This window comes from Neophocaena asiaeorientalis, unplaced genomic scaffold (genome assembly GCF_003031525.2).
Source record: "Neophocaena asiaeorientalis asiaeorientalis breed wild unplaced genomic scaffold, Neophocaena_asiaeorientalis_V1.1 scaffold14, whole genome shotgun sequence".
Taxonomy (NCBI): domain Eukaryota; kingdom Metazoa; phylum Chordata; class Mammalia; order Artiodactyla; family Phocoenidae; genus Neophocaena; species Neophocaena asiaeorientalis.
The window spans coordinates 10,802,819-10,830,464 of NW_020175192.1; the positions used below are offsets into that span (position 1 = coordinate 10,802,819).

The 27,646-nt window shown below is 35.1% G+C and overlaps 1 protein-coding gene across 4 annotated transcripts in view; it reads right to left on the reverse strand.

The window, feature by feature from the left end:
* WRN (WRN RecQ like helicase) overlaps positions 1–27,646 on the reverse strand; it is a 127,556-nt gene that overhangs the window by 68,215 nt on the left and 31,695 nt on the right. For all 4 annotated transcript variants that reach the window (XM_024765136.1, XM_024765138.1, XM_024765137.1 and 1 more), the window contains exons 3-16: positions 27,276–27,388; positions 23,564–23,709; positions 22,950–23,098; positions 21,938–22,087; positions 20,649–20,718; positions 15,669–15,783; positions 13,276–13,696; positions 11,771–11,836; positions 9,697–9,838; positions 8,393–8,468; positions 6,897–6,964; positions 6,501–6,609; positions 5,859–5,927; positions 1,315–1,397 (exon numbers count right to left, since the gene is read on the reverse strand). In XM_024765136.1, coding sequence (XP_024620904.1) covers positions 1,315–1,397; positions 5,859–5,927; positions 6,501–6,609; positions 6,897–6,964; positions 8,393–8,468; positions 9,697–9,838; positions 11,771–11,836; positions 13,276–13,696; positions 15,669–15,783; positions 20,649–20,718; positions 21,938–22,087; positions 22,950–23,098; positions 23,564–23,709; positions 27,276–27,388 — 1,777 coding nt within the window. The remainder of the gene's footprint in view (positions 1–1,314; positions 1,398–5,858; positions 5,928–6,500; positions 6,610–6,896; positions 6,965–8,392; positions 8,469–9,696; positions 9,839–11,770; positions 11,837–13,275; positions 13,697–15,668; positions 15,784–20,648; positions 20,719–21,937; positions 22,088–22,949; positions 23,099–23,563; positions 23,710–27,275; positions 27,389–27,646) is intronic.

Sequence of the window (27,646 nt, forward strand, 5' to 3'; positions counted from 1 at the left end):
CATCAAATTCGTTTTCCACTTAAGGCAAAAATATAACATGGCAACAGGGGAGTTTAACAGCTGATGGATGCAATTTTTGATAATATATTTAATCAAATGCTAATTTCTGCCCTCATTCTTTTGCTGATATTTAACACATATTAAAAGGTATTTGTTTTCACTATATTGTTAGAACAACTGTTAAATGCTTTCCTAGAGTTATATGCAAGTAACCATTAAATGAGACACTGCAATGTTAAAAAACTACCTGTTAGGAATTATTTTAATAGATAATTATAAAATGAGATCATATTACATTAGAAAGCTAAGATTGTTTGGTTCAGCTGAATGTTTGAAATATGTGCAATTACAATAGAAGCCGTGACTGCAACTCTTGGATTGCTGAGCCTAACCATCAAGAAGCAAAAAACCGAGCTTCCCTGGTGGCGCAGTGGTTGAGAGTCCGCCTGCTGATGCAGGGGATGCGGGTTCGTGCCCCAGTCCGGGAAGATCCCACATGCCGCGGAGCAGCTAGGCCCATGAGCCATGGCCACTGAGCCTGCACGTCCGGAGACTGTGCTCCGCAACGGGAGAAGCCACAACAGTGAGAAATGTTTTAATCACAAAAGAAAAAGAAAATGATACCAGCCTTTAACTAATTCTATATTTACATTTTCTAGGACACAGGCTCTGACTATCTAATTTTTTAAATTAATCATACTCACTGACAGCAAATAATCAAAGGTACTGTGGTTTCCAACCTGACTACACATCAGAATAACCTGCGGAAAAAACTACAGATGCCACAGCCTCGAGCCAGGTGCATTAAATCACAATTTTCAAGATCTGAGGATCTGACATTTTTCTAAAGTTTGAAAGGTGATTCTCATGAACAACAAGGGTAGAGAACCACTACACTGACTTAATTTAGATTCAGAATGTGAAAAAGGGAAAATGATAATTTCACAGAATCTAAGATTCAGTATTTATTCAACAATACATTTAAATGCCTACTATGTGCCAGGCACTGCACTCGGGAAATATAAAGAAATAACAATGGCATTTTTCTCTGAAAAGCTTACAGTCTAGCAGAAGAAAACAGATATATAGACAGGTAATTACAATGCAGGAGCCTAACTTCTATGGCAGAGCGAATTACAGGATACTTTGGGATAGGACAGGAGAGACACCACGTTGAAGAGGCAGAAATTTCCTGGAGGAGATAAGGTTTGAAATAAACTTTAAGAGAAGTAACATCCGGTATCCATTCATAAGCTTAACTAAAGAATATCTCAATTTAATAAATACTTATAAAGATTCTATCATACCACTTACCAATATTAGCCTGCAGTTGCTGGAGTAGGTCCAAGTTACTTGAACAGAATTCTGGAGTTATGTACACAATCCGGTATTTGCCCCTGTAAAAACAAACAAAGAAACAGGAAAGGAAATATAAAAACAATCACCCAATGAATACAACTGAAAACCATAACACCTGATAATTTTTTAAATAGTATATTACGCCACTTATTAAAAACAAAATGAATGTTATATGTGTGTAGAGATGCACATATTCTGGTTCTTTGATTTCACTTCAATGCATCAAAACAAACGTGGGCAATACCAGCCAGGAAGTACTCAGCATAAGGTGCCATTAGAAGCCAGATTCTGATTTCCAGCAGTCTAGCCCCAAAACTACAGTGACTTGAGTTAAATGATCAAGCCTAGAGTAAACCTTTTTCATGTGTTAGCAATCCACCCATTATCCTACCCTTGACCCCCATCTCCATGATTAAATCCATAGCAGTCATGTTTCTCCTGTGTACTCTGCTGTCCTGCCTACATCTTCTCGGGCCAGGGACAGACAGCATATGAAAGTCAAGTCAGTTAGGCTCTGTCCTAGAATTTGGGGGTCTAACCAAGAAACAACCACTCAGTCTCCAAGTGTCAAGACCTGTAACGTGTTAAAAGAAACAAAAAGAAGCTGCAGAGCAATCTATTTTGTAACTAGAAAAGCAGAGAATGCTCACCTCCTCAGAGAGAAGAATGAGGAATACACACAGAGGCTATGGATAAAAAGAAAGCCCTACTGTATTTTTAATACCCATTCCAGTCTCTTCCTGAGGGCTGGCTAATTTCTTTTCAGAGGGATCCACAAGACATTCCTGTATCCTTAATATAAAATTCAGTATTTGCTTAAACTAGTGTGACTGATTTCCATTCTGGGCAGATAGAATCCTAATTAAGACAATGTCTGCAATAAACGTTAGGGCTAGGGCAAAATATGTATAGAGTCTCTTTTCCATTCTACCAAATGAAGACACAGACCAAATTAAATAAAATGAAACAATGTTCTATATGAAAAGTCTATGAAATATTTAATCTACTGTGTGCTAGGCATGGTGCTTTCACTAGGAATTGGAACAAAACAATTAAGAACAGAACAGATATGCTTTTCATCTCATGAAATTAACTCAGTCTAGTTAACACAGGAAATCGTACAAATAATTAGTTCTGATGCCAGACTATTCAGGTTTGAATCTCAGTTCTACCTCTTACAAGCTAAGTGATCTTAGACAAGTACTTAAGTTCGCTGTGCCTCAGTTTCTTCAGTGTAAAACAGTGATAAGAATTATAAAGACAGCTAATTCTTAGATATCTAGATTCAAGGTAAACCCAATCAAATCCCAGCTGGCATTTTAGTTGAAAAGGTGATATTAAAATACTTATGGAAATAAAAAGAACCCAGAATAGACCAAAAACAAAAAAAAAAATTTGAAAGAACAAACGTGGAAGACTTGTACTACCTATTTCAAGGCTTATTACAAAGCTATAGTACTCAAGACACCAATCCAGGCAAACAGGTTGATAGAACAGAAAATAAAGAGTGTAGCAATCAACCCACATATATTTAGTCAATTTATTTTTCACAAAGGTGCAAAAGAAATACAGTGCAGAAAGGAAAGTCTTTTCAACAAATGGAGCTGGAAGAAATGGATATGCCTATGCAAAAAAAAGAACTGTAATCAATACCTGGTACAATATACAAAATGTACGCAAAATGGGTCATAGATCTAAATGTAAAACATAAAACTGGGCTTCCCTGGTGGCGCAGTGGTTGAGAGTCCGCCTGCCGATGCAGGGGACACAGGTTCGTGCCCCGGTCCGGGAGGATCCCACATGCCGCGGAGTAACATTTTTAGAAGGAAATAAAAAAGAAAATATTTGTGATCATGAGTGAGGCACCAAAAAGCAAAAGCAAAATCCATAAAACAACAAATTGACAAACTGGACGTTATAAAAATGAAAAAGTGATGCTCTTTAAAGGAACTGTTAAGAGAATGAAAAGAGAAATCATAAACTAAGAGATGTTTGACAACCATATACCAAATGAAGGATTTATATTCAGAATATATAAATGACTATCAAAATTCATAAGAAAAAAACAAAAATAAGGGATAGGCAAAAGATGTAAATAAACACTTCCTCAAAGAAATAAGTATATGAAAAGATGCTCAACATCATTAGTCATTAAGGAAATGCAAATTAAAACACACTGACATCCTATTAGAATGGCTAAAATTAAAGACTGGCCATACCAAATGATGGCAGAGATGAGGAGGAATTGGAACTCTACGACACTGCTGGTGGGAACGTGAAACGTTTTGAGAGTGGTACAACCACTCTCAAAAACATCTGGCAGTTTCTCAAAAAGTTAACACAGAATTATCATATGACTCAGCAATCCTACCCCAGGCATGTACACAGAACTGAAAACATACGTTCCCATAAAAACTTACACACAAATATTCATAGTACCATTATTCATAACAGCCAAAAAGTAGAAACAACCTAAATGTCCAGCACTGATGAATGAATATATAAAATATGAAATGTCCATACAATGGAATATTATTCATCCACAAAAAGAAATGAAGTACTGATAACGTTACACAAAGTGAAAGAAGCCAGACACATTAAGGCCACATCTTGTATGAGCCCATTTATATGAAATGTCCAAAATAGGCAAATCATTGAGACAGAAAGATTAGTGACGGGAAGGAAGTGAAGGAGGGGACAATAGGGAGTGACTCCTTCATGACATGGAGGTTTTGGGGGTGGGTTCTGAAAATGTTCTGGAATTAGATAGTGGTGATGGTTGTACAACACTGTGAATGTATTAAAAGCCACTGAACTGTACACTTTGAAAATAATTAAAATGGTGAATATTATATTATGTAGATATACCTCAATTAGAATAAAAAGGTTAAACATATATCCACTACATGACCCAGACATTCCACTCCTTGGTTTATACCAATGACATGAGAATATATGTCTGTACAAAAATTTGTATACACTGGGACTTCCCTGGTGGCACAGCGGTTAAAAATCCATCTGACAATGCAGGGGGCACGGGTTTGAGCCCTGGTCCGAGAAGATCCCACATGCCGCGGAGCAACTAAGTCCATGCGCCACAACTACTGAGCCTGAGCTCTAGAGCCTGCGAGCCACAACTACTGAGCGCACGTGCCACAACTACTGAAGCCCATGCCCCTAGAGCCTGTGCTTCTCAACAAGAGAAGCCGCCACAATGAGAAGCCCGCACACCAAAACGAAGAGTAGCCCCCGTTCACCACAACTAGAGAAAGCCCGTGTACAGCAACAAAGACCCAACGCAGCCAAAAATAAAATTAAAAATAAAAAGAAAGAAATAAAATAAGGTCTTCCCTGGTGGTGCAGTGGTTGAGAGTCCGCCTGCCGACGCAGGGGACGCAGGTTCATGCCCCAGTCCGGGAAGATCCCACATGCCGTGGAGCGGCTGGGCCCGTGAGCCATGGCCGCTGAGCCTGCTCGTCCGGAGCCTGTGCTCCAAAACGGGAGAGGCCAGAGCAGTGAGAGGCCCACGTACCACAAAAAAAAAACCAAAAAACAAAAAAAAAGAAATAAAATAAAATGATATATAGGAATGTTCATAGCAGATTTATTAGTAATTTTCCAAAACTAGAAGCGGCTTAAGTGTCCATCAATAAGGAAATGAAAACACAACTGTGGTAATTTCATATAATAAAAAACCACTGATTTTTTTTTTTTAACTACTGATACATGCAAGAACATGGGGAACTGTCAAAACATGATGCTGAAGGAAAGAAATCTTAAAAGAGTTCCTTCCCATTGTATGACTTCATTTATATGAAGTTCTATAACCGACGAAACAAAAGCATGATAGAAAAACTTAAAACACTGGTTCACTTTAGGATGGTGAATAGAAGGACAGACTGGGATGGAACATGAAGGAACTCTCTGGAGTAACAGCAATATTCTACATCTGGCTAGAAGTTTAGGTTACATATTTGTATGCATTTATTAAAACTCAGTAAATGTATGTGAATGTGTATTAATATATATGCATATACATGTTAATACATATATACACACACTTCTGTGTGCCTGAGACATTATTCTTGTTAGGAATTATGTCATGACAGGATTGGTGGGGCAAGAGACCTAGAAACCAGTCCCCACTCAGCCATTAACTCATTAGGTGACTTTGGGCAAATTCTTTTCTCTGGGCCTCAGTTTCCTCATATGTGAAATGAGACAATACTAGATACTCTCCAAGTTCTCTTCCAAAACAAAATTTTACAATTCTATCATAATAATGCTAGCCTTCCAGTCCAAGAACTGAACATAACAGATTTCTTTGAGTTTGAAAGATTTTAAAATTAACAGTTCCATAAATATACTATAAAAAGGAAGTATATTTTAAAATTATGGATATTTTGCCCATGCATTAAATAAAAATTTTTTGTGTACAAAATTTTCCCACATACCACAGACACTTGACCACATGATCAGAAATCATATAAATTACTTACAATTTAATATCCTCTAGAACATTTTTTGACTGTGCTGATCCAAGAAAGCAAGCTGGAATGTTGGACATTCTGTAAGAAAAAAACAAATATTCTGGAACCATGTGCACACCTCAAATATCAACTTCATTTTTAAGTGAGAAAGAACAAAGAAATATAATGATGTACATCCTTCTTCTTTGCAATCTCTTTTTGTAACTCACTAATTTGATAAATAAATTCCTTCAAAGGCTGTATTAGAAGACAGGCTGTTAAGGTGGGTTTCCCAAAAAGATTGCAGGCTCAGATTAAAGAAATTTAAAATTTTTCACAACTAAAAACTACACTTCCATGTATATACTTCACACTAGGCTAAAGAAGGGTAACCAAAAGAGAAAAGAATTTTGTGATATGTAGTGTAAACTGGCATAAAATTTGCTTTTTAAAAATTTTTTTCGGGGCCATCTGGCAGCCTTGGATTACAGAGAACTCAAGAAAGTATATAAGCTCTTCCACTAAAGTGTCATTTATTACTAATAAAGACAAAGCAACACTTTTAGCAATGCGTTACTGCGAACTAGATTTTAACATACATGATAAATTAAATATTTCCTTCACAGGAAGAAATAAAAAGGGTGGTAATGTGGCAATGAAAGCATTACTCACTCAAGCTGGAGCACCTGGTCTTCCATCAAAGAAATAAGGGGAGAGATGACAAGGCCAATCCCGCCTACATAAACAGGTGGATACTGGAAGCACAAACTCTTTCCATACCCTTAAAATAAAAATAATACATTCAGACAAATAAAACTAAATCCTTGGTACTTTGATTTCTTTTTACAATATACTTGTATGAGATGAACAGTCACTACTAATGTGCTACCTTCCCAAGAGTTAATTCATGCATAAATTTGAGCATCTACCCTCAGCTCACTCTCTTCTACATTTCACACCATTTGTATACATATTTGTATTCTGAGAGTTTGTGGAAAGACTAAGCATGTCAAAACCTTGAAGTTTTATTTTTTAAAGGATTAGATTATTTGCTTAAGTACAACTTACCAGTTGCCATGACAACAACATTATCTCTTCTTTCTTCCAATACAGAATGAATCACTTTCCACTGAACCCTGGAGAATGAAAAGCAAAAAGCTGCTCTGTTTTACTAACAAGAAACCCAAGGGACAAGTTGAAATCCATTTAATTTTTTCACTTCCTCCAGAATTTTGTTTACATTTTTGAGCTTCAATAAAAATATAAGAACCCTGGAACTTGAAAACAAAAGCCCCATTTGACCAACCTCCCATTCAAGCTGACTGAACAACTAGGACTTCTGTTCATATTTGTATTAAATTTTATTACATATAGCTAAAGTATAACATAAATTCCAGCTTCATCCTAGATATCCAACAGAGTCACTGATTTAAAATAAATAAGAGAAATGCTCTAGGTGAAAAGATTGAGTAAGAAGGGAAATGAGGGAACTTTCTGGAGTGACTGTAATGTTCCATATTTTTAAAAGGGTTTAGGTTACATGTACACTTAAGATTTGCAAACGTTAAACACCTAAGGTTTAACCATTTCTTTGTATGTAAATTTTAGCTCAAAAGTTTAAAAATTAAATAAATATTTAACTATAGTTAATGATTTACATGCTAAAGTAATTAGGGGGAAGTGTAAGGATGTCTACAATTTACTTTGAGATGCATTTTAAAAATTGAATGGATTAAAAAGTGGATAGAGAGAAAATCAATATATAATAAAGTATAATAAAATGTTAACAGTGAATTAATGGTGAATATACAGGCATTCATAGTAAAAAAAAACAACTCTAATGTATCTTTGAAATTTCTTTTAATAAAATGTTGAGGGAAAAATCAACTGGAAAGGTGATCTTAAATTCACTGATATGTACATTTATGTGCATTTTTCTATGTGTAGGACATAGCTTAATTTTTTTTTATTTTTTAAGATCAAAAGGAAAAATGAAAGAAATGCTTCCATGGATTAAATTTTAAGTTCCCAAAATAGAAAAAATACAGTTTAGAGTTTTACATTCTTATTAGTTTTATTCAACTTTACTTGTTCTTCATCTCATTTGTATTCCTCTCATTTTAATACTTATAAATGTGCCCCCTTGGATGTAAATACCTTTGAATATGTTAAAACTGATATGATTATCACTGTTTTTCAAACTATTGTCTAATGAATTTCTATTACAACAACATGCTTTGGAAAATGAGATGCACAGACAGGCACACAGATACGTATATAATAAAATACAAGTCAGCATTAAATTAATTTATTAATGTCTCTACCCAGAACTCTCTATAGTAAGAAAAACCATTTTCCCCACTTATGAAAACAATCTGCAGACATGAATTTTACATAAATATTACTTCAAAATAATTCTGTAGTCACTTAGAAAAAATACAGTGTGGCATGTATAAACTATAATGAAGTTGTGCTTTTACTGTTAAATGGATGGATTATTTGCCTTTTTTCCTTTGTGAAGAAAACAGTAAACATGCAACTTAATTAACTGAGATTATACTCACGGCTTAAAACTAGAATGGCCAAAGTAGGTCTTGAGGCAATTAATTTGCTTTGCAGTAGGTCCTGGTAACCAACAGTCTTAAAATAAAATGGACATTTACGTTAAAATAGAAGTACACAAAGTGAGAGGGAGTAAGTTTTATTTCACTGACTTCTTTTAAAGAATATAGTGGTAGGTACCAAAGGTCACTGTTGTCTTTTAAATCCACCCAATTTTGTCCTCTGGGTACCAGTCATGACTCCAGGTAAACCCTTTGATTAATTACCTAATACTAAGGATTAGAACTTTGTTGTGATTCAGTTTGCCAGCCCCGTAAAAAAACAGTGTTTTGGAATTTGCTATACTTTCAAAAACTAACATTTAGAGCCAACAAGGGCAAGCAAAACGCCAATCCAAATTTCATAATATAACCAACTTCCAATCAATAGTAAGCAGAAATCACATTACTGTCACAAATAAAATCTATAGATAAAACAAGATCTTCATTTTAATTACCATTCCACCAAATCTTTGACCAAAATTCCAACTGCATAGCAGAATGGAATGACATTAATTTTACCCCACTGATTTTCATTTTTTCCTCAGGTTGAAGGGTTCATGAGGGGCGGAGAAAGAGCAAAGCAAAGAGTCAAGATAATTCATTTCTAAACAAATGAATATTTGTCCATATTTAATACAAGAAAACATAGGAAAAAAACTTTTTTAACATTTTCATGTATTTGCATCTACAAAATTATTTTAAATTTTCCACATTTTAACATTGATGAAATCTAGCTCTAAAGAGTTCTACTCTATGAGAAGATACCCACACCTTGTCATAATGAGTATCATATCACTTAAATGACAGAAGATTCACTTAGTGGATTCTTTACTAGAGTTTGCATATACAAGATGAAAATTAGTCCATTTTGCTATTTGACACTCTGTCACTTATTTTAAGTAATAAGCTCCTGAAGGACAGACACTGTGTACCTATGCCATTTACAATAATGTTTAATATAATTAATTAATTTACGATTTCTTATTTATGATTTTGACAAACAAAATATAAAATTTAGGATGAAAAGTTTCACATCACCATGTTCACCAAACGACACAACACTTCTATTACTTTACTCTTCTAAATAGTAACATTGTGCTTTATGAAGACCAAAGCACTAAGGGATTTAATGACAAGTTTCTAGGACCTAATTAACTACATGCCACAAAATCATTGACCTCCAAAATGTTTAAAACCTGGACCCTAAATTAAAACCAGTGGTAGGTATCAGAGATGAGCCGTTTCAAACATATTACAGTGCTTACCTTCATCAACAACTTCTTCCTCTTCAATGGCTTCATTCTCGTCTTCATCATCATCTTCAGAAGGAAGACCCAGATTTCTTTCCATTTCTATGCATTTTGAATGATTTGGATCTACTGTGCTACTATTTAGGTTTTCTAAAGACTGAACGTTTAAAAGAATTTTTAAAAGCAAAATCATTGACAGTGTTGTATCTTTTTCAGCGAACACAAAAGGAGTATTATTAACGGAGCCTACAATTTAGTTCAAAGCTGGCAGATGTGCAAGCAATACCACAAAAGAACATGTGTGCTCCAGTTTAAATATGTGCTCAAGAATGGTTTCTAAGGCACAAGGCCAAAGAGGAATACTGCCAGCATAAACAGGGTTCATTAATACCATATAATGAACTGCCCCCAGGGAAAGTTACCATAAATTTTGAATTTAGATTATTTAAAACATTTTTTTCTTTATCATATTTCAATGCTTTCAATTCCGAAGTGGTAAATGTGGGTTTTAATGTTATTTTTGTAATGAGTTTCTCTATATCATGTGTCAGTCACATTCTTTTTGAGTAAGCGTAAGGTTTAAACTATAAGCAAACAATAAATGTGTTTTTGGAGTTGTCAAAACAACAACAAAAGACAGATAATTTTAGGAAAGGAATATTACAAATGCGAAATGAAGTTTATTTGTTTTCATTTTGGCTTGATATCTGATTTCCTCCCCTAAATCAAGGTTATCTATTTAACAAACCTAAGGATATTTCATAATTGTTTCATCTGTAAAATTTCTAACTGAGAAATAACAGGAAGAATTATTAAACCACAGTTCTCATTTTCTCTTTATATTAAACCTTCCATTTAGTAAGTTTGACTTTAAAGGTTTTTTTAAAAGTGTATTCATTTCAGGCCTACAAAAGGAAAAACAAGTGGTTTTCTTCCTGACTTTTTATTCAAGTCAACAAACAGACTTAGAAAAGCATTTTGGAAATAAAGTTCTCTCATATGAGGTTTAATATATAATATAAAGTTGTGAAGAGGTTCAATATATAATATAAAGTTGTGAAAGTCCACAACTATCCTATAAATGCACTACTTTAACAGCACTCCTCGGAGAAATGGCTCATCACTAAAGGAATATGGTTTAGTATGTACACTCTTTTATTATTGTTAGCTAATGTTTATTATAAACACTTAGGAAATGCCAGGCTCTTTAGTAAACTCTTCAAAAGTAACACCTTAATAATAAATACGACTGTTAACTGAGTATCAAAAAGCTAAGAAACTCGCCCAAAGTCACACAGCTAATAAAGGGAGAAGCTAGAATTTGAACCCACATTTACATTCAGAATCCACATTCCTATCACTACCCACTACACTGCCTCAAAATTAAAGAATCAGACACTTAATCTCATTTCATAAAAAGAAAAATCACATCAACCTAAAGATGAGGACTAACAAGTATGCGTAACGGTGAACTTCTGTGTTTTTCTTCATTTTTCACTTTATTTAGCAAAATTTAGGCTTTTCTTTCTAATTTTCCATCCTTGATTCATAAGACCTGACAAAGAAACCCGAGGTCAGGTGAAGTAGAAAATACATAAATTATTAAATGATATTTTCAACTTTGATTACAAAATAGGGGAAAACTGAACCATTTAAAACATTAGACAATTATATATAATAGAAAACAGCAAATAAAACCAAAGGAAGTAAAGAAGAATATGGAATGTATAAAAACAGAACCTCCAAATACAAGTGGATATACATGGATGGGAAGAAAGAGAAAGCTATTTCAATACTGGAGAGCTGAATCACTACCCATGTTCCAGGAAAAGTAAGTGACCCAAGAGGGAAGAGAAAACATACTACTGTTTTCTACTATGTAAAAATTAGTATACTACTCCTACTGCTACTACATTATTCGTAGACCATACCAAGACATAAAGAAATATGAAATGGAAAACAAAATCTAATGTTACGTAAGTGATAGCAATCTCATTGTGCTGGGACCAGTTTAGAATTAGGCAATATTTTACTTAATTAATGTCCCTTGTAAAGAACGGGAAGTAATTTTCCATAATGTTGAACATACCTTAAGCATCTCCATTTCTAAATCTTCATCACTCTCAATTACATAAGATATATCCTCTTCGTTATCCTTGGAAGACAAAAAAAAAAAAAAATTTCAAACATTAATTTCCAGCATAATTGACTCCATACCCTCTTTTCCACAAAATAAAGTTCCTATATGCTAAATAACCTTAGACTACTTCCTATTCTTCTCTAATAAATAAATTTATAATATATATTTATATGTTTATATGACAGGTAGATAGAAAGATAAAAAATAAGAAGTGTTTTTATTTTTTAAATCATTATTTATTTGCTGTGTGGGTCTTTAATGAATTTTTTAAATGCTAATAATTATTACACAATAAAAAATGGCAATAATTGGAGTAAAAGATGTGAGTCAGATCATGAAATCCTGATCACAATTCTATGTCACTGTATGCAACATATCACTTTAAAGTGAATAACTAATACAAAATTTCTAGAAAATCAAAAGGTAATGCAGATGTTAGCAAAAGATATTCCCCAAAAGAAGAATCTGCTTTACAAATGGTTGGTATGAAAACAATGTTAAAATAAAGTGCATTCATATACTGACAGAAGCGATTACTAATATAGTTACCAAACACAGAGAAGTACTGAGACTCTGTCATTAGAAAACTGAGGAAATAATCCTATTAAATGACTTTCAAATCTAATTTTAAGAACTTAAAACTTAGTTATTATAAAAGAAAATGTATAAAATTCTACCAAACATAAGCAACAAAGGTAATTTTTTTAATTAATGAAAAACAAATGAGGTAAAAATTATACAGCTATATGTCTCTTTTGTCTTTACAATAAAAGAAACACAATGATTCCTCCAATACAACTTCACTATTTCAAAAAATATGCTTGTTAGCCAACAGAAAAACATAATCTCACAAATTAATCAAATCAGAACATAATAATTAGAAACCTAAACATGAAGTTGAGAGAAAATATAGAATGTTTAACAATAATCTATCAAGAAAAAAATGTAGGTTTCTGACTCTAGATGACAGTAAAGGTTAGTGTCAAGCAAAAACATCAGTTTATTAGAAACCCTCTCAGACTATCAAGTGAAGAAAACCCATATGAAGAAATAAAACTACTCTCAAAAATCAAGTTTGGAAGAGAATCCCTAGTAGATATGTAGGGAATCCACAAAAAGAAGAGGTATATATTAGGTAGGAGAAATGCTTAGCAAATTATAACAAATGTGTATTGACACTAAAAATCTTTCCACTATAAAATGCTGCTTATTATAGTAAGTCAGGAGTAGCAAACCCAGTCCACTTTTTGCTTTTGTAAATAAAGTTTTACTGAAATGCAGACAGGCTATTTGTCTATAGCTGCTTTCACACTGAATTGGCAGAACTGGGCAGTTAACAACAGAAACTGTGTGGTCTGCAAAGCCTAAAATATTTACTATCTGCCCCTCTACAGAAAAAATCAGCCAACCACTACCATGAATGAAAATTGTTTTCTCTTTACTGTATTTAGTACCTCAGGAGATTTGCAAGTAACATCACCAAGATGTTTTTCCTGAGCCTGTTGTTCCAAACGTTGGAGTTCATCTTCTGTAATATCTAATGACATGAAACAAACTCTTTCTGGAGTCTCTTCCAACTTATTATCTTCTAGTTCATCTTCAAATCCATCTTCTTGTTTTACTTCGTTTGCAAGTACATTTTCTCCATCATGTTTAATTAAATTATCAGGTGTTGTGTCCCATGCTTCATCTGTAACTTTAGTAAAAATTTTATGTTCTCTAATTTGTTTCTGTTGTACTTCACCAGCAGTGGGCTCTTCCAACGGTAGTAAGTGAAAATTACTGCTGGGCCTCAGTTCATTCTCAGTAGAACCAAGTATCATCTTCCTCAATGAATACAGATTTTCTGAAATATCCTTCAATAGTACAGAAACCCTAAAAAAAAATTTAAGAAAGGTGAGTTCAACTTTAATTGTGTTAACTCTAAGGACAAGTTTTAATGCTTTTTAAAAGAAGAAGATCTTCACTTAAAGGACACACTGGATTAAAGATGCTCTTCATACCCTAATACCCACTATATGCTTATAGCTTCTGGGCTACTCTCTAGTACAGCAAGGTACTTCTACATTCAACAGCTGACTTGCGTGCTTACTAAAGTGTCAGTAGTGTTTTGTCCCAAACTAATTGTTTATGGTGTCATTCCTTATCCATACCTGATTTTCATGGTAAGCAGATATCCAAGCCTGTCAAACTGTATTTATAAATGAAAAGCAAATATGCTCTGAATGTGGCCTCACGCAGTCCACTGGAAGTGCAGTTAAGTGAACTTGAATTCATGTTTATGGCATGTATTTTGGCTGTTCAGAGGCCTTTTTTGTTCTCCCCTGGTTTAGAAGTGTAATCTACATAAGTGAAGTAATACCGGAGACTTTTACAAAGAACCTGAAATAAGAGATTTAACTAGTTTTTGTTTTGACACTAAAACTTTACAAGATATACCTTTATGAAAAATGAATCCAAGGACTTCCCTGGTGGTCCAGTGGTAAGGAATCCACCTTCCAAAAGCGGGGGATGCAGGTTTGATCCCTGGTCAGGGAACTAAGATCTCACATGCCGTGGGGCAGCTGGGCCCGTGCATCACCACTACTGAGCTCCTGCGCCTCAACTAGAGAGAAGCTCGTGCAGCACAGCAAAGAGCCCGCAGGCCGCAACTAAGACCCGGCACGGCCAAATATAAATAAATAAATAATAAATCTTTGTTTTAAAAAATGAATCCAGTATTCCCCATTCTCAAATTTTAAGAAAACTACTCAGCGTTGATATTACAAAGCAAAGCATTAAGCACATGTAATTTCCATTCAGTAGATATTCTAATTCCTAGAAAAAATCTGAAATGCATGTGAACAGTAATTTTTCATGTAAATGGTGATTTTTCTTCTTCCATGGAGGGAAAAATGTAAAAATGAATATGAAATAGTGTTATTAGTACCTTTCCCCAGTTGACAGTTATTTCTTTCAGAAATTCTCAAAGTTACATAAAAACTGCTGAAACAAATTGCTAGGGGGAAAATCACTTTGAAAAAGAGCTGAATTTCTACCTCATACTTTGAAATCCATCAAAATCTACCACAAATCTCATCCAAAAAAGAATACATTAACATTGCATTTTGTCAGAGTCAGAATTCTATTTCAACTAACTGCTTCACATTCATACAAAGGATTTTGGCCTCAAAATTTTATTACCACATTATAATCAATCACTGTTCAAGAGCACTCCTGCTTTTAGAGGTTTAACAAGGGAGTCATTCAGCAATTAAGGACAGAGCCAGGCCTGATTCCAAGAAGAATCAGCTGCTGGGCACCAGTAGTCCAATGTCTGTTAATCCAAATATCTCAAGTTATCTAATGCTTCGGCTATAAAATAGTCTTTAAAATCTAAATGCCTCTTGTTTTAACTGTCTGCTGATTAGGTAGACTTCTTTATATAATAATCACTTAATAGCCAGAAAAATGAAGCTACTAAAAGTTGCTTTTATTTATAGATTTCAAGTAACCAAACTATAAATATAATTAAATGAAAAGTGAGCAAAAACAGAAAGAAAGAGACAACTTTGAATCTTCAATATTTTCTTTCATGTGAGCTTAGGAGTTTTATTTTGCTTTGCTTCATAAAACATCCTACAAAGCAGACAGAGAAGCAGACAGAGAAGCAGACAGAGAAGCAGACAGAGAAGCCTCCAACGTTTTGTGCACAATTTAACAATTGGAAAGATATTTCTCAGATTTATACATCACTCTGCGTGCACGTATGCAAGCGTGAGTCTACCCTAATGAACAGTAATTCTTCACTATATATAGGAAAATGCAATAAGAACAAACAGAATTGATAAAAACAGAAATATTTAACCTCTGTGGATTTTCCAGTTTTTCGAAAGTATCAGGAAGATGCTTAGCCAGATCTATCATCTCCTCAGAGACTGAAGTCAATTGTTTCTTCACGTCACTAGGTAGTACTTCTTCCTCTGGAAAAAAAAGAATCAGTACTAATTTTCAAACTACAAAGCAGAGATATTTATTTAAACAGCATTATGGCTTAAATTTTCATTTTGTTTCTTTAAATGAATTCCAACAAAAAGACTTCCTTAACCTATCTCCAAATCACCTCAGTCACTTTATTTCCCTTCCAAATTTTTGCTCTTTAAAATTTTAGACTAAATTCTAAGTGATCTTCATTCATACATATTACAACCCAGTGGTTATCAACCTAGGCAGAAGGTGAAGGCAGAAATGAGAATCGGAACCCATCTGCACTATTTCAAAATCAGAAATCAATAAAACACCACATGGGAGGCTACGTACTAAATACAGTTTGGTAAACATAACCTTACCCGGCAGCCATTCCTCACTGCCCTCATTACCAGTCATCACAAAATAAAATGCAAGCCTTTCTAATCAGTGGTCATCTTCCAAACTCGCAGCTTCATTCTGTCTGATGGGTCTCCATCAACACCACAAAACCTGCCCACCTTTCCCAAACCCTTCCCCTGCTTAGAATTTCTTACTCTTCATCACCACTTCTTGTGTCCTTTACAAGTCCACCCGGCTCCTCTGAAGCACTGGACATAGGATACACCATTAGCTATTCCTGCTTGCTGCAGTTATCCTGTGATCTCAAAATTACATAATTCATTGAAGATTTCGGCACCTGGTTCACTGTCTCTTCCTTCCCTACTACTCCTGTGATAATTCCTGGTAACTTCAACATTCACAGGTAACTTGATAATTCCTGGCCACCTAAGAGTATGGTGTTTTCAGTTCCTCATTCCCTCCATTTTCAACCATCTTTTCCTCAACTGACCTCAGCCACTCCTTCCCATAACCATACCCTTGATTTTACAATTGCCAGTAAAGTCACCATTTCCAAACTTCAATTACAAGCATTCCATCCTCTGAACACCTGCATGCTATCTTTCTTTCCAACACGCCTTCCCCAATACAACAATTCTTTCACACTTTCAGAACCAAGTCCATTGACCTACCGCCTTTTCCTTACCCATTACCCTTGTCACTCCCCCCATCACCCATGTCTTACGGTCCTTCCTTACCCATATTAATCATTCCTTCCTGTGGACTGAACTCTTTTGCTCCTTCCTTCTTCTATGGCAAAACACTACTCTAATTAAACCCACTTTTTTTACCTAGTTGATGTCTATACCGAAACAGTTGAATATAGTTGAAAATAAAACACAGTTATGATTATGATACTTTGCTTTAAATTCATGCACAGATCTCGACGAACCCTCAGTAATGACTGTTAATTATTCTACATCTCCCACTCTCCCACTCTCAAGATGACTATTTCATACCTCATTCTCTCTCTTCAAGCCCCCAACACCTGCCCGTCCCTTCTTTTACTCAGAGAACAACTTCACTTCTTACTTCATTAAGAAAACAGAAACAACAATGAGAATTATCTCGTCTCCCCACCAATCTGCTGATTAGTCTGTATTCACATCACTACTCCCATTTACAAATTCCTTGAAAGAAAGAATTGTCCATACTCACTGTCTTCAAATTTTCTAATTCAATTTTCTCCTAAACTGACTCCCACTAAGCTTCTTCCAAAAGCTGCTTTTAGGAAGGTTACTGACGGCCTCCACACAGTCAAATATAACGGTTAATCCTAGCTGCTCATCTCACTCAAATTCTCAGAGGCACTGAAAACAGATGACTTACTCGGACTCACAAGATTTTCTTCACTGGCTTCTGAACACCACCCTCCTGTGCTTCCTCCTCCATCACTGCCCCTTCACAGGCCTCTTTGCTGCATGCGCCTCATCTTCCTGAGCGCTAGAGGTTGGTGTGCCCTTGACGTCAATACTTGGGGGCCTCTTCTGTTCTTTATTCCACTCGCTCCCTATTTTATCTTCTCTGGTTTAACTACCATCTGTATGCTGACGACCGCCAAGTTATATCTCCAACCACCTGAACGCACTCCAGAATCATGTTTCCAACTAAGATATCTCCTTGGATATGAATAAGCCTCTAAAACTTAGCATGGCCAAAACTGAAATCTAGATTTTTCTCACTCAAATCTGCTCTCCTCATAATCTTTCCACTGTGACTGACCCTCCCATTCACTCAGTGGATCCAACCAAAATACCCAGATTGTTCTCTCACTCTCTACATCTCACCGCCCACAGAGAATTCATCAGCAAATACATACACCCTCTACGGCTTCTCACCCGTCTGCTGCTACCAGCCTAATTCACACAATCATCATCTCCTGTCTGGACTATTACAATAGCCTCCAAACCGACTTCCCTGCCTAAACACTTGCCCTCCTACAGCATCCAGAAAAATACTTTCAAGGTAAAAATTTAATCATATCATTCTGCTGCTCCAAACCCTATAAGGATTTCGCATCACTCATCATGGTATTTATTTTAATTAATAAAATATGAAGTCAGATTCACAGCCTATAAGGCCCTAAATGCTCTGGCCCAAGCTACTTTTCTGGCATCATTTCCTATTCCTCTCACTCTTACTCATTTCGCCTCAGTCACACTCACTGTCCCTCAGACACTGTGCTCTCTCTTCCCCTCACGCCTTCCATGTTCTCCCCTTGGGCATCATTCCCTCACTCAGACAAATGAAGTAAAGAGGTTTGGCCTGCTTTGGTTCAGTGCAATTTTGTTAGCAAGTGGTACACTGCCTGACCCACAGTAAACACCCAACAAATATGGTATATGAATAAATGAATAACTATTCCCTTTCCAAACCAAGCTTCTTAAAAAAAAAAAAAAAAAGTTACTTACACAAGCCTTCTCACTTTCCTTACATCTTAGTCCTCTATTCACGCAAACGTGATTTCTCCCACATCATTCCACTCTTGCTTCGGTTACAGGACCTTCATGGTACCCAAGACTGTGACCCTTTCTTGTGCCCCCATGACCACTCTCTCCTCGATATACCCTTTTGTCACCCAGTACACCAAAGCTGCTGCAGTAAAAGATTACAAATCCAAGGACTAATTCTGAGTCCTCAGCTTCTCAGACTCTCAGGAAAATTTAAAACAGTTGATAACACCCTCCTACAAAAAACATGCTCTTTACTTGGCCTGCTGCACACCCCGCCTCCTCATTTCCTTCTATGCCCATGGCAGCTCCTCTGGTGTCCCCCTCCTCCACGCAAACATTAAATACTAAGAGTTCCTCACGACTCTCAGCCCCACTTCTTATTCTCAAACTCCTCATTCTTTACCTTGAATTCAAACTGTCCCCTGAGTTTCAGGCTGGGTATCTAAGTGCCTGCAGGCCACCACCTCCATTTCGCTAGCTCGCAGGCTTCCTTCCTTTAACATGCCTAAAATCAACTGTATGACTCCTCGACCCCAAACCCTGCTGCTCCTCTTCAACGTTTCTCACCACTGTTGCTCATGCCAGCAGCACAGGACTGATCCTTGGCACGTGGCTCACACCATCACATTAAATTCTTTTCATTTTACTGCCCTATTAAGTGTCTTTTGCATCTATCCACTTCTCTCCATCCTCAATACAACCAACCAAGCCAGGTCACCATCACCTCTCACTTGGATTATGGGCACAGCCTCCTAACAGGTCTTTCCACTGTGACCCTTGCCCTCCAGAACCCATTTTCTGGTCTACAGTCCAAGTTTGTATTTTTTAATGTAATTCATGTCACTCCTGTGCTTAAAACCCTCAATAGCTCTTAGGAGGAAATGTAAACCCCTAACATGGCCTATCTGCTTTCCTTTTTCTGCTTCTCCTACACCCCCCACCCTGTCATATTCAATAGCTCACCGTGCTTTACTGCTTTCAGTTGCCTATAGATACCTCTTACCTCTGAAACTTGGCCCCTGCTATTACCTGTGCCTTTGACACTTCTCTGCTCTTCAGCTAGCTGACTCCTGCTCATATTTCAGGTCTTGCCGTAAACATCACTTTCTCCATAAAATATTCTCTAATACCTCCAAATATGCATGGATGCCTCTCCTATATGCTAACCGTAACACCTTTTTTTCCCACATCATAAGCCTCATCTTCCTACACTGCCTTTTTTTGGTTCATCTATATCCCCCATAAAGTTGTAGGTTTCCCTCTCAGGAAACAGATTGTGCCTGTCTTGTTCACTGCTGGATCTCCATTCATAAAGGGCTGAATAATATTTAATAAATGAATAAAAATATATTTAACTACTGTATCATTTAGTGTTTATTAGCTACCATCTTGGGAATAAGCTAGTATTTTAAGTGAGAAACAATGTGCAAATATCTTTTTATTTTCTGATGTTCTAACCTTCCTGTATCCTTTAATAAAAGAAAAAACACAAACTTATAATACAAACCAAAAGTGGTCATTTGAAAATATCGTCTGTATATACACGGGGAAAATTTGAGAAAGGTGAGGTTGACACTGCTGGAAGGAAAGGAGGGAGGGAGGGAGGAAGTGGCCATTCTGTTTGGAGAAAAACAGCAGAGTTATCGTATCCTGGAGAAAATTTAGAAATTTAAACCAGGGCACTATAAAGCATCTTATATACTTTAAATATTTATAGCAAAGATGTATAATCTCCAGACTGAGAGGTGAGTGGTTGTATCAGTGATGTTATTAAGACCCAACTCTAGAAGCCTAGTGAACAGCAATGCTACAAAGGAAAACTAGTTAAGTCCTGCTTTGCTACAACCAACATGCCTGAAGCCCTAAGCTTTGGCCAAATAGACCTCATCCTAATGTCAACACTGCTCAGACAATCAAGGAGTTGTAATAATACTAAATATTTTGCACGTGTGTGAATACTTTTTGGAGATAAACCTCACAAATGAGCAAATTCAAATCTTACCTTTTATTTTCAGACCATAACATACCTTCATGTATAGCAAATATCTGTACAGCGTCTCCCGAATTTTCTAATTTTTGATAAATGATGAAACCAGCCTACAGGAAAACCAAAAAATGAAAACAGTATACTAAAGATCACCAAATAAAATTTCATGTCCCATCTTTACAAAAATCTAAAACAATGATTTCCAAGGCACCCAAAAAGCTGAATTCAACCTATTAAGTTATGCAAAGGTCTAAATGTCTTTATTTATTCACCACACCAATTGTGAGAATGCAGAAAGTAGCTGTCTACACCTTAAAATAAAAATTTTAACGTTTTAACGTCCAATATTATGAGCAGGTTAACGAAATCAAATAACTTATAAATGGAATCTAACAAAATACAATCAAGTAAGAGAAAACTGTTTGACTACAGATATCCATTCCCCATTATCTCATTATTAGCTGTTAGTCAGTGTATATACAGTCCTCCTTCTAGCTACTGTTAATAGGAACAATCAAGTCACATGAATTTCTCATGAATAAAAATGCTACAGAACTTGTACTAGTTCTCAACAAGTTTTCTGATTTTTTTAAACATAACATAAAGGAAAATTATCTTTCTATTTCCCCACAAAATTGAATTTCTTCTGTTTATAAATAAAAGGAGCTTCCATTCATAAAAACAGATGCAAAAAAGTAAACAATAAGATATTCATCTACAAATAAAAGTATAGGGGGAAAAAAAGTCCATTGGGACATAAAATACATTTCTTGGAAACAAACAAACAATAGTGCTATATATATAGAAAAGGCCAGATTTCATTATGTACGAATATGTAAATATGAAAATACATCTGACTAACAGCAGTAGAAAGCTAATTGTGGAGGCAATTTTTCTAAATTTTTACCACATTTTAAATATAAATGTAAGAAATAAGGCCAGTTTCAATATAGAAACTGTATTGTAGTTCTTTTTATTCTGTAGTGGCCGATAATAAAATACATCATCAATACCATTTGTTCTTGCTCAGTCTAAGCTTATTCGCCTTGCATGTTTTCAGAGAACTCACATTTTTTACATATAAATTGGACATTATTTTGGCTTCATGACAATAAAAATAACTAGTATTAAACAATCTATTGATTGGTACTTGCTAATTAATACTCAGAATTACAAGTTTCACTAAATTTCTTCCTAAGCATTTTTAATGCCAAACTGATTTAAAAGATTTTAGTTAAGTTTGTGCCACTACCACAATAAAACTTTTATAAAGTAATTTATTATAAAGTTTAACAAACAGATCATAGTCTAAAGATGTCTGGTACATACATAAGCATCAGTGGCTGCATATAGTTTCTGGTCCTCAGTGAGGGGAAACTTACTCCAGTTGCTGCAGCGGATAGACTTGTCTTTCAGAAGCTGTTTACCAAAGAGGTGTTTAACCAAACCACTGAGGCTCCAGGTCTCTGTACATTTCAACTAAAAGCAATGAAAAATCAACTCAGCAAAAATTATTTCCTTCTATTTTCAGATATCCTAATTATCTGATACCAAATGAACATGTCACACATAAAGCTGGAAATGTTACACCAAAATATAAGGCAGAGATAGTCCTTAATAGATTTCCTGTCACTCAAAACCTCATTTGCAGTTTACATTATAAGAATTTAATTCTGGAATTTCCCCAATGTAGGTATTAAAATTCTTGGACTGTCGAAGCATCATTCATAGACAAAAGTTGAATAGGTTGGTAGGCTTTCTACTTCTCAGCCAAATGAATAGTTGGCTAATATGAGAATCTAACTTAATGACTACATGAATAAAATAGGGGAAATATGGGTAATGGAAGGGATGGTCAAACTTCCACTAAGAGCATCATACCACAAGAGCTGCATTATGCTCTTTAACAACAAAAGATATTCAAGAGGGAAGAGATATGGGAACATATGTATATGTATAACTGATTCACTTTGTTATAAAGCAGAAACTAACACACCATTGTAAAGCAATTATACCCCAATAAAGATGTTAAAAAAAAAGATATTGATATAGATGGATTAAAGAGATAAACTTAAAATACAATATTTAAATTTACATATATATGAAACAAAGTGAAATAATACTAAATATGGGAGAGGGTGCTTGCTTAAAGAAACTGTTTGCTAAGGCAATGGATTAGAACTGAAGGTTTTCATTACGGAACACTCACTGGGGACTTCTTTTTTACAAAAACATTATACAGCCTACATTATTTCTTCAAAAAAATCTAAAACAGATAGAAGGGACATTCTGTGAAACACAAATTTCTTGTTTGTGACAATAATATACATATTATATCTACCTTTTCATTGGCAACATCTGTCAGCTCCACAAAACTCTTCAATTTGATGTCAAAATCACGTAGAAGTTTCCACTGATCTCCTTCAATTCCTACACCTGCCTTTTTAATTGCTTCATTTTCAAGCAACATTTTTAATCCCTGAGGGAAAACTGTAACATTTTTTTATTATTTCCATAGGTTCTATCAAATTTGATAGATTTATTTTCTACTTCTTACACATTCTATGTTTGTACTTAAACTTCTGTTTAAGTTTAAATTCAGAAACACACTTAACTTGAGTGTTGCTTTTCTTGCCTAAAGCAAAAAGTCCTGATTGATAAATGACAGAAAAACAACTAACATAAACGCTATCTCTGTTATCACTAAAATTTAGCCCCTCTATACTTCAGTTCTCTACTCTCTAAAACAGGAATAATATCAACGTTTGACAGAGACGATGTAAAAATTAAATAAAACAGGGATATGAGTGAATCAGGTAGAACATAAATACTTAAATAAACATAAGGTGATGAGAGAAGCACCAGTTAATTCAAGAGTTTAATTTTATATGGATAAAGTTGACATAATACAATTATCAACCATATAAAAATGAAACAAATAAAAGAGATACCAACCTGACATAGAAGAAATATGAAACAAGTAACATTTGCTCTCTGACACACACAGCTGAATTAGTGCAACTCTGCTCAGTTTCCCTTTACTGTATATTGGTGGCCATTCCATGTCAAATCCTACCACATCTCCATCAGACACACTCATGCTAAATGGGGAAAAACAGTGTAAATTAATTACATTAAAATTTTAATTTCTACATAACTAAAGACATCATTCAAAATGTTAAAAGACAAGCCACAGACAGTAGACGATATCTGTAATACATATAACTGATAATGAATAGTCAGAAAATATTAAAAATTCCTTGAAAAGTCAGTATGAAAAAGAGAAATAATCCAGTAGGGGCAAAAAAAAAAAGGGAGGGAAATAGGAACAGGCAATTCCCCAAAGGATACCCAAATGGCCAATAAATTCAAATGCATATATGAAGATACAAAATCTCAATAGAACTCAGAGGAATGTAAATTGAACCTATACAATTTCACATCTACCTGACTGACAAAGCTTCACAATATTAAATGCTGAGAAGGGTATCTACCAGTGGGACCACTCACATACTGGTGAATGCTTAAACTGATAAAATCCTCTTGGAAAAAAACTTACAACACCTAGCTAAAGATGTGTAAACAGCATGAATTGACAAATCTTTCTCATAAATATATGAAACTCTCATATGTGCACAGATAGAAATGTTTAAGAATGTTCATTGCAATACTGTTCCATCTGGCAAAAACGGACACACTACATTTCCATCAACAAGAGAATGAACAAATTGTAACATACTGAAACAATGTAACATTATATAAAAGTTTAAATAGAACTTCATATACCAAACCAAAAGAAAAATTCTCAAGAATATAAAATGTTGGGGCTTCCCTGGTGGCACAGTGGTTGAGAGTCCGCCTGCCGATGCAGGGGACACGGGTTCGTGCCCCGGTCTGGGATGATCCCACATGCCGCAGAGCGGCTGGGCCCGTGAGCCATGGCCGCTGATCCTGCGCGTCTGGAGCCTGTGCTCCGCAATGGGAGAGGCCACAATAGTGAGAGGCCCGCGTACCGCAAAAAAAAAAAAAGAAGAATATAAAATGTTGAGTGAAAAAGACAAGTGGCAGAATATAAACAGAGTTTGATAGCATTATTTTTAAAGATTCTAAACGGGCAAAGTAATAGTATATGATATTTGGGGATATAAAATTATGAAAATTATAGAAAATATGAGGGAATGCTAAACACTGAACTCGTGACAGAGTTCTCTCAGAGGACTGCAGAGGAGAGAATCAGAAAGGGCATACACGGGCTTCAGTTGTATTTTATTGTTTCATGTCTTAATAAAGATTTGAAGAAAATTAAGATTTGATAAAGCTAGTGGAAGGAATATGGGTGCTTGTTACATTATTGTTTATATGTGCCTATTTCACAATTTTTAAAAGTGAAAAATGTACTTTAAAAATTTTTTTAAACTCAACCTCTGCTTTGGGCTAAGATGAAATTAACACTGATCAGTCATAACTTTCCTTCATGAACAAATAGAAAACTGGACAAAATATATAAACAACAGTTTTCAGACACTAGACAATGGGCAGTACAAGACTATGCTCTCTGAGGGAAGGAAATAAATGGTAAGGCCTACTGCTGCCCCAGCTTTCTACCTGGAACATTCCAGATAACAGAATAGGGAGGAGAGTCCAAAGCAGAGCACTGAATTGGGAGACAGAGCTCAGAGCCAGAGAAGAGGAGGCAGCTAGAAGTTGTGGGTAGAGTCCTGGGGAGGAGGGAGCTAGGCAGGAAAAGACGTGCAAGCATGCAGTGACACTACGAGGCTAGACAAAGAAAAACCAGGGAACTGTAAGCTGGACAGCTCCTAGGGCTTACATACAGGTAAGAGACATTAAAGTTCTGAAAAGTTGGAGTAGATTCTTTTTGATCACCTGGGGCAGTCAACAAAGACTCCAGCCAGAAAGGTCACACCCATTACAGGGCTAAATCATATCCAGAATAAAGGCTACCGTAGATATGCCCTAAAAAAGCTTAAAAATAAGCCTCAAAATGTTAAGTCTGATCTTCAGGTAACTTAACTGCCTGACAGAGCAAAGCTCCTTTCCTTCAAGGAAGACAAGAAAATCTAACATTCAACAAGGTAAAATCACAGCATCCAATCAAAAACTGTCAGCTATGAAAAAAAAACTGGAAAACATGACTCATAAGCAGGAAAAAAGTCATTTAACAGAAAAAATAACTAGTATAGTGGAATTAACAGAAGAGGATATTAAAACAGCTACTATAAACATGCTGAACATGTTCAAAGATTTAAAAGAAAACATGAATACGATAAGAGCCAAAATAGAAGATATTTTTTAAAAGAAACAAATGGAACTTCTAGAGATGAAAAATACAACAAAATTTAAAATTCACAGGATGGGATAACAGCAGAACAGACACTACAGAATAAAAAAATAAACAAGTGAACTTGCATACAGAGCCAAAGAAACTATTCAAACTGAAGCACAGAGAGAAAAAAGAATGAAAGAAAAAAGTTTAAACACTGAAAGAGCCTCGTGACCAACAACACAGTATCAAGCAATCTAACCTATCTGCATTGAGAGTGGCAAAAGAGGAGAATAACAGGATGTGAGAAAAAACACATTTGAAGAAATTATTCAAATATGATGAAACTATAAACCCACAGATCCAAAAACTCACTGAACCCCCAAGCAAGATAAACACAAACCACACTACACAAAGGCACATCATAATCTAATTGCTGAAAACCTGGAACAGCAAAAATCTTTAAAGTAACCAAAGGAGGTGAAAATAAAAAAACTTTCCTGCCTTCCATAAAACATACAATTCATCAGAACTACACTCTTCAAAACACGCTTATTGCCTTCAGACAGGACATACTATAGCATTGTCAAAGGTAAGATGGTAGAGTTAATACATAATCATACATAACAGATTTTACCTTCTCTGTGAGACAATTTAGTTCTATTTAATGAGTCCCAAATGTAGCCAGATAACTATAGTGGGAGTGAGGACACCTGAATGCTATTTCTAGAATACATCTACCAGAAGACCATTAATAAATAGCTTAATTTACCTCTGCTTCTTCTATGCCAATGTATAACAGTTTAAAAAAAAAGGACAGGTATAATAACTTCAAAGATCTGAATGAATTCCCTATTTCTCCTTGTAAAATGCTTCAAGAGCCTTAGAGTGCATTATTGCAGAGTACTAATTTAGACAATTTAAAAAATACTAAGTCATTTTTAATGTTCTTTTTAAGGATCATTTGCTATAATTGTTGCTAACTAAATGCAACAGAGACAATCACAATCACTATTCAGTATTACTATGTTGGTATTTTCAATGAAATAGAAAGGGGCATTTTAGAGGTTGAATAATTTTTGCATGTTTTTCCTAAACTGGTGTGTTCTACATATAACATCTTAAGTACTGACAAGTCAAAAAATTAGCTAGACTAATAGAAAGGCTTATGAATGAACAAACAGGTACATTACAAATTTAATTCAGTGATTTTAAGTTTCTATTTAAAAAGCAGAATTAGAACTTATCAGTGATATTTTACATGTATAAGTAATTATGTACTGAACACACCTCAACTATAAAACTCAATACACATACAAATATTACCATAATAGTTATATTCTAAGGGTCCAAATTAAACTGAAAGTAGGAAATTTAAATCTTTACCTAATATCTTCTGATAGGAAAGAACAATCATTAGCTTCATAACTGTACACAATGGATCCACTGAATTCTAAGAAGGGGAGATCATCTTCCAAAATGCTCTTCTGAATAGATGCCTTGAGTTAAACAAAATTCCGAAAAGGCACAAATAAAATTCACATTAAATAATAAATGTTCACTGAAATAATAAAGTTCACTGAAGCATTCAAATTATAGTTCTAAGTTTTATCAACTAATGCTTTATAGATTAATGAAGTCATACGGACAATTTAACAAAGATAAAGCTACCCACTGTAAAATTATTTTTCTAACAAATTTATTTGCAAACTTCTAATCCTATTTTCATAAAAGCATTTATTACATTTTTTCTTCAA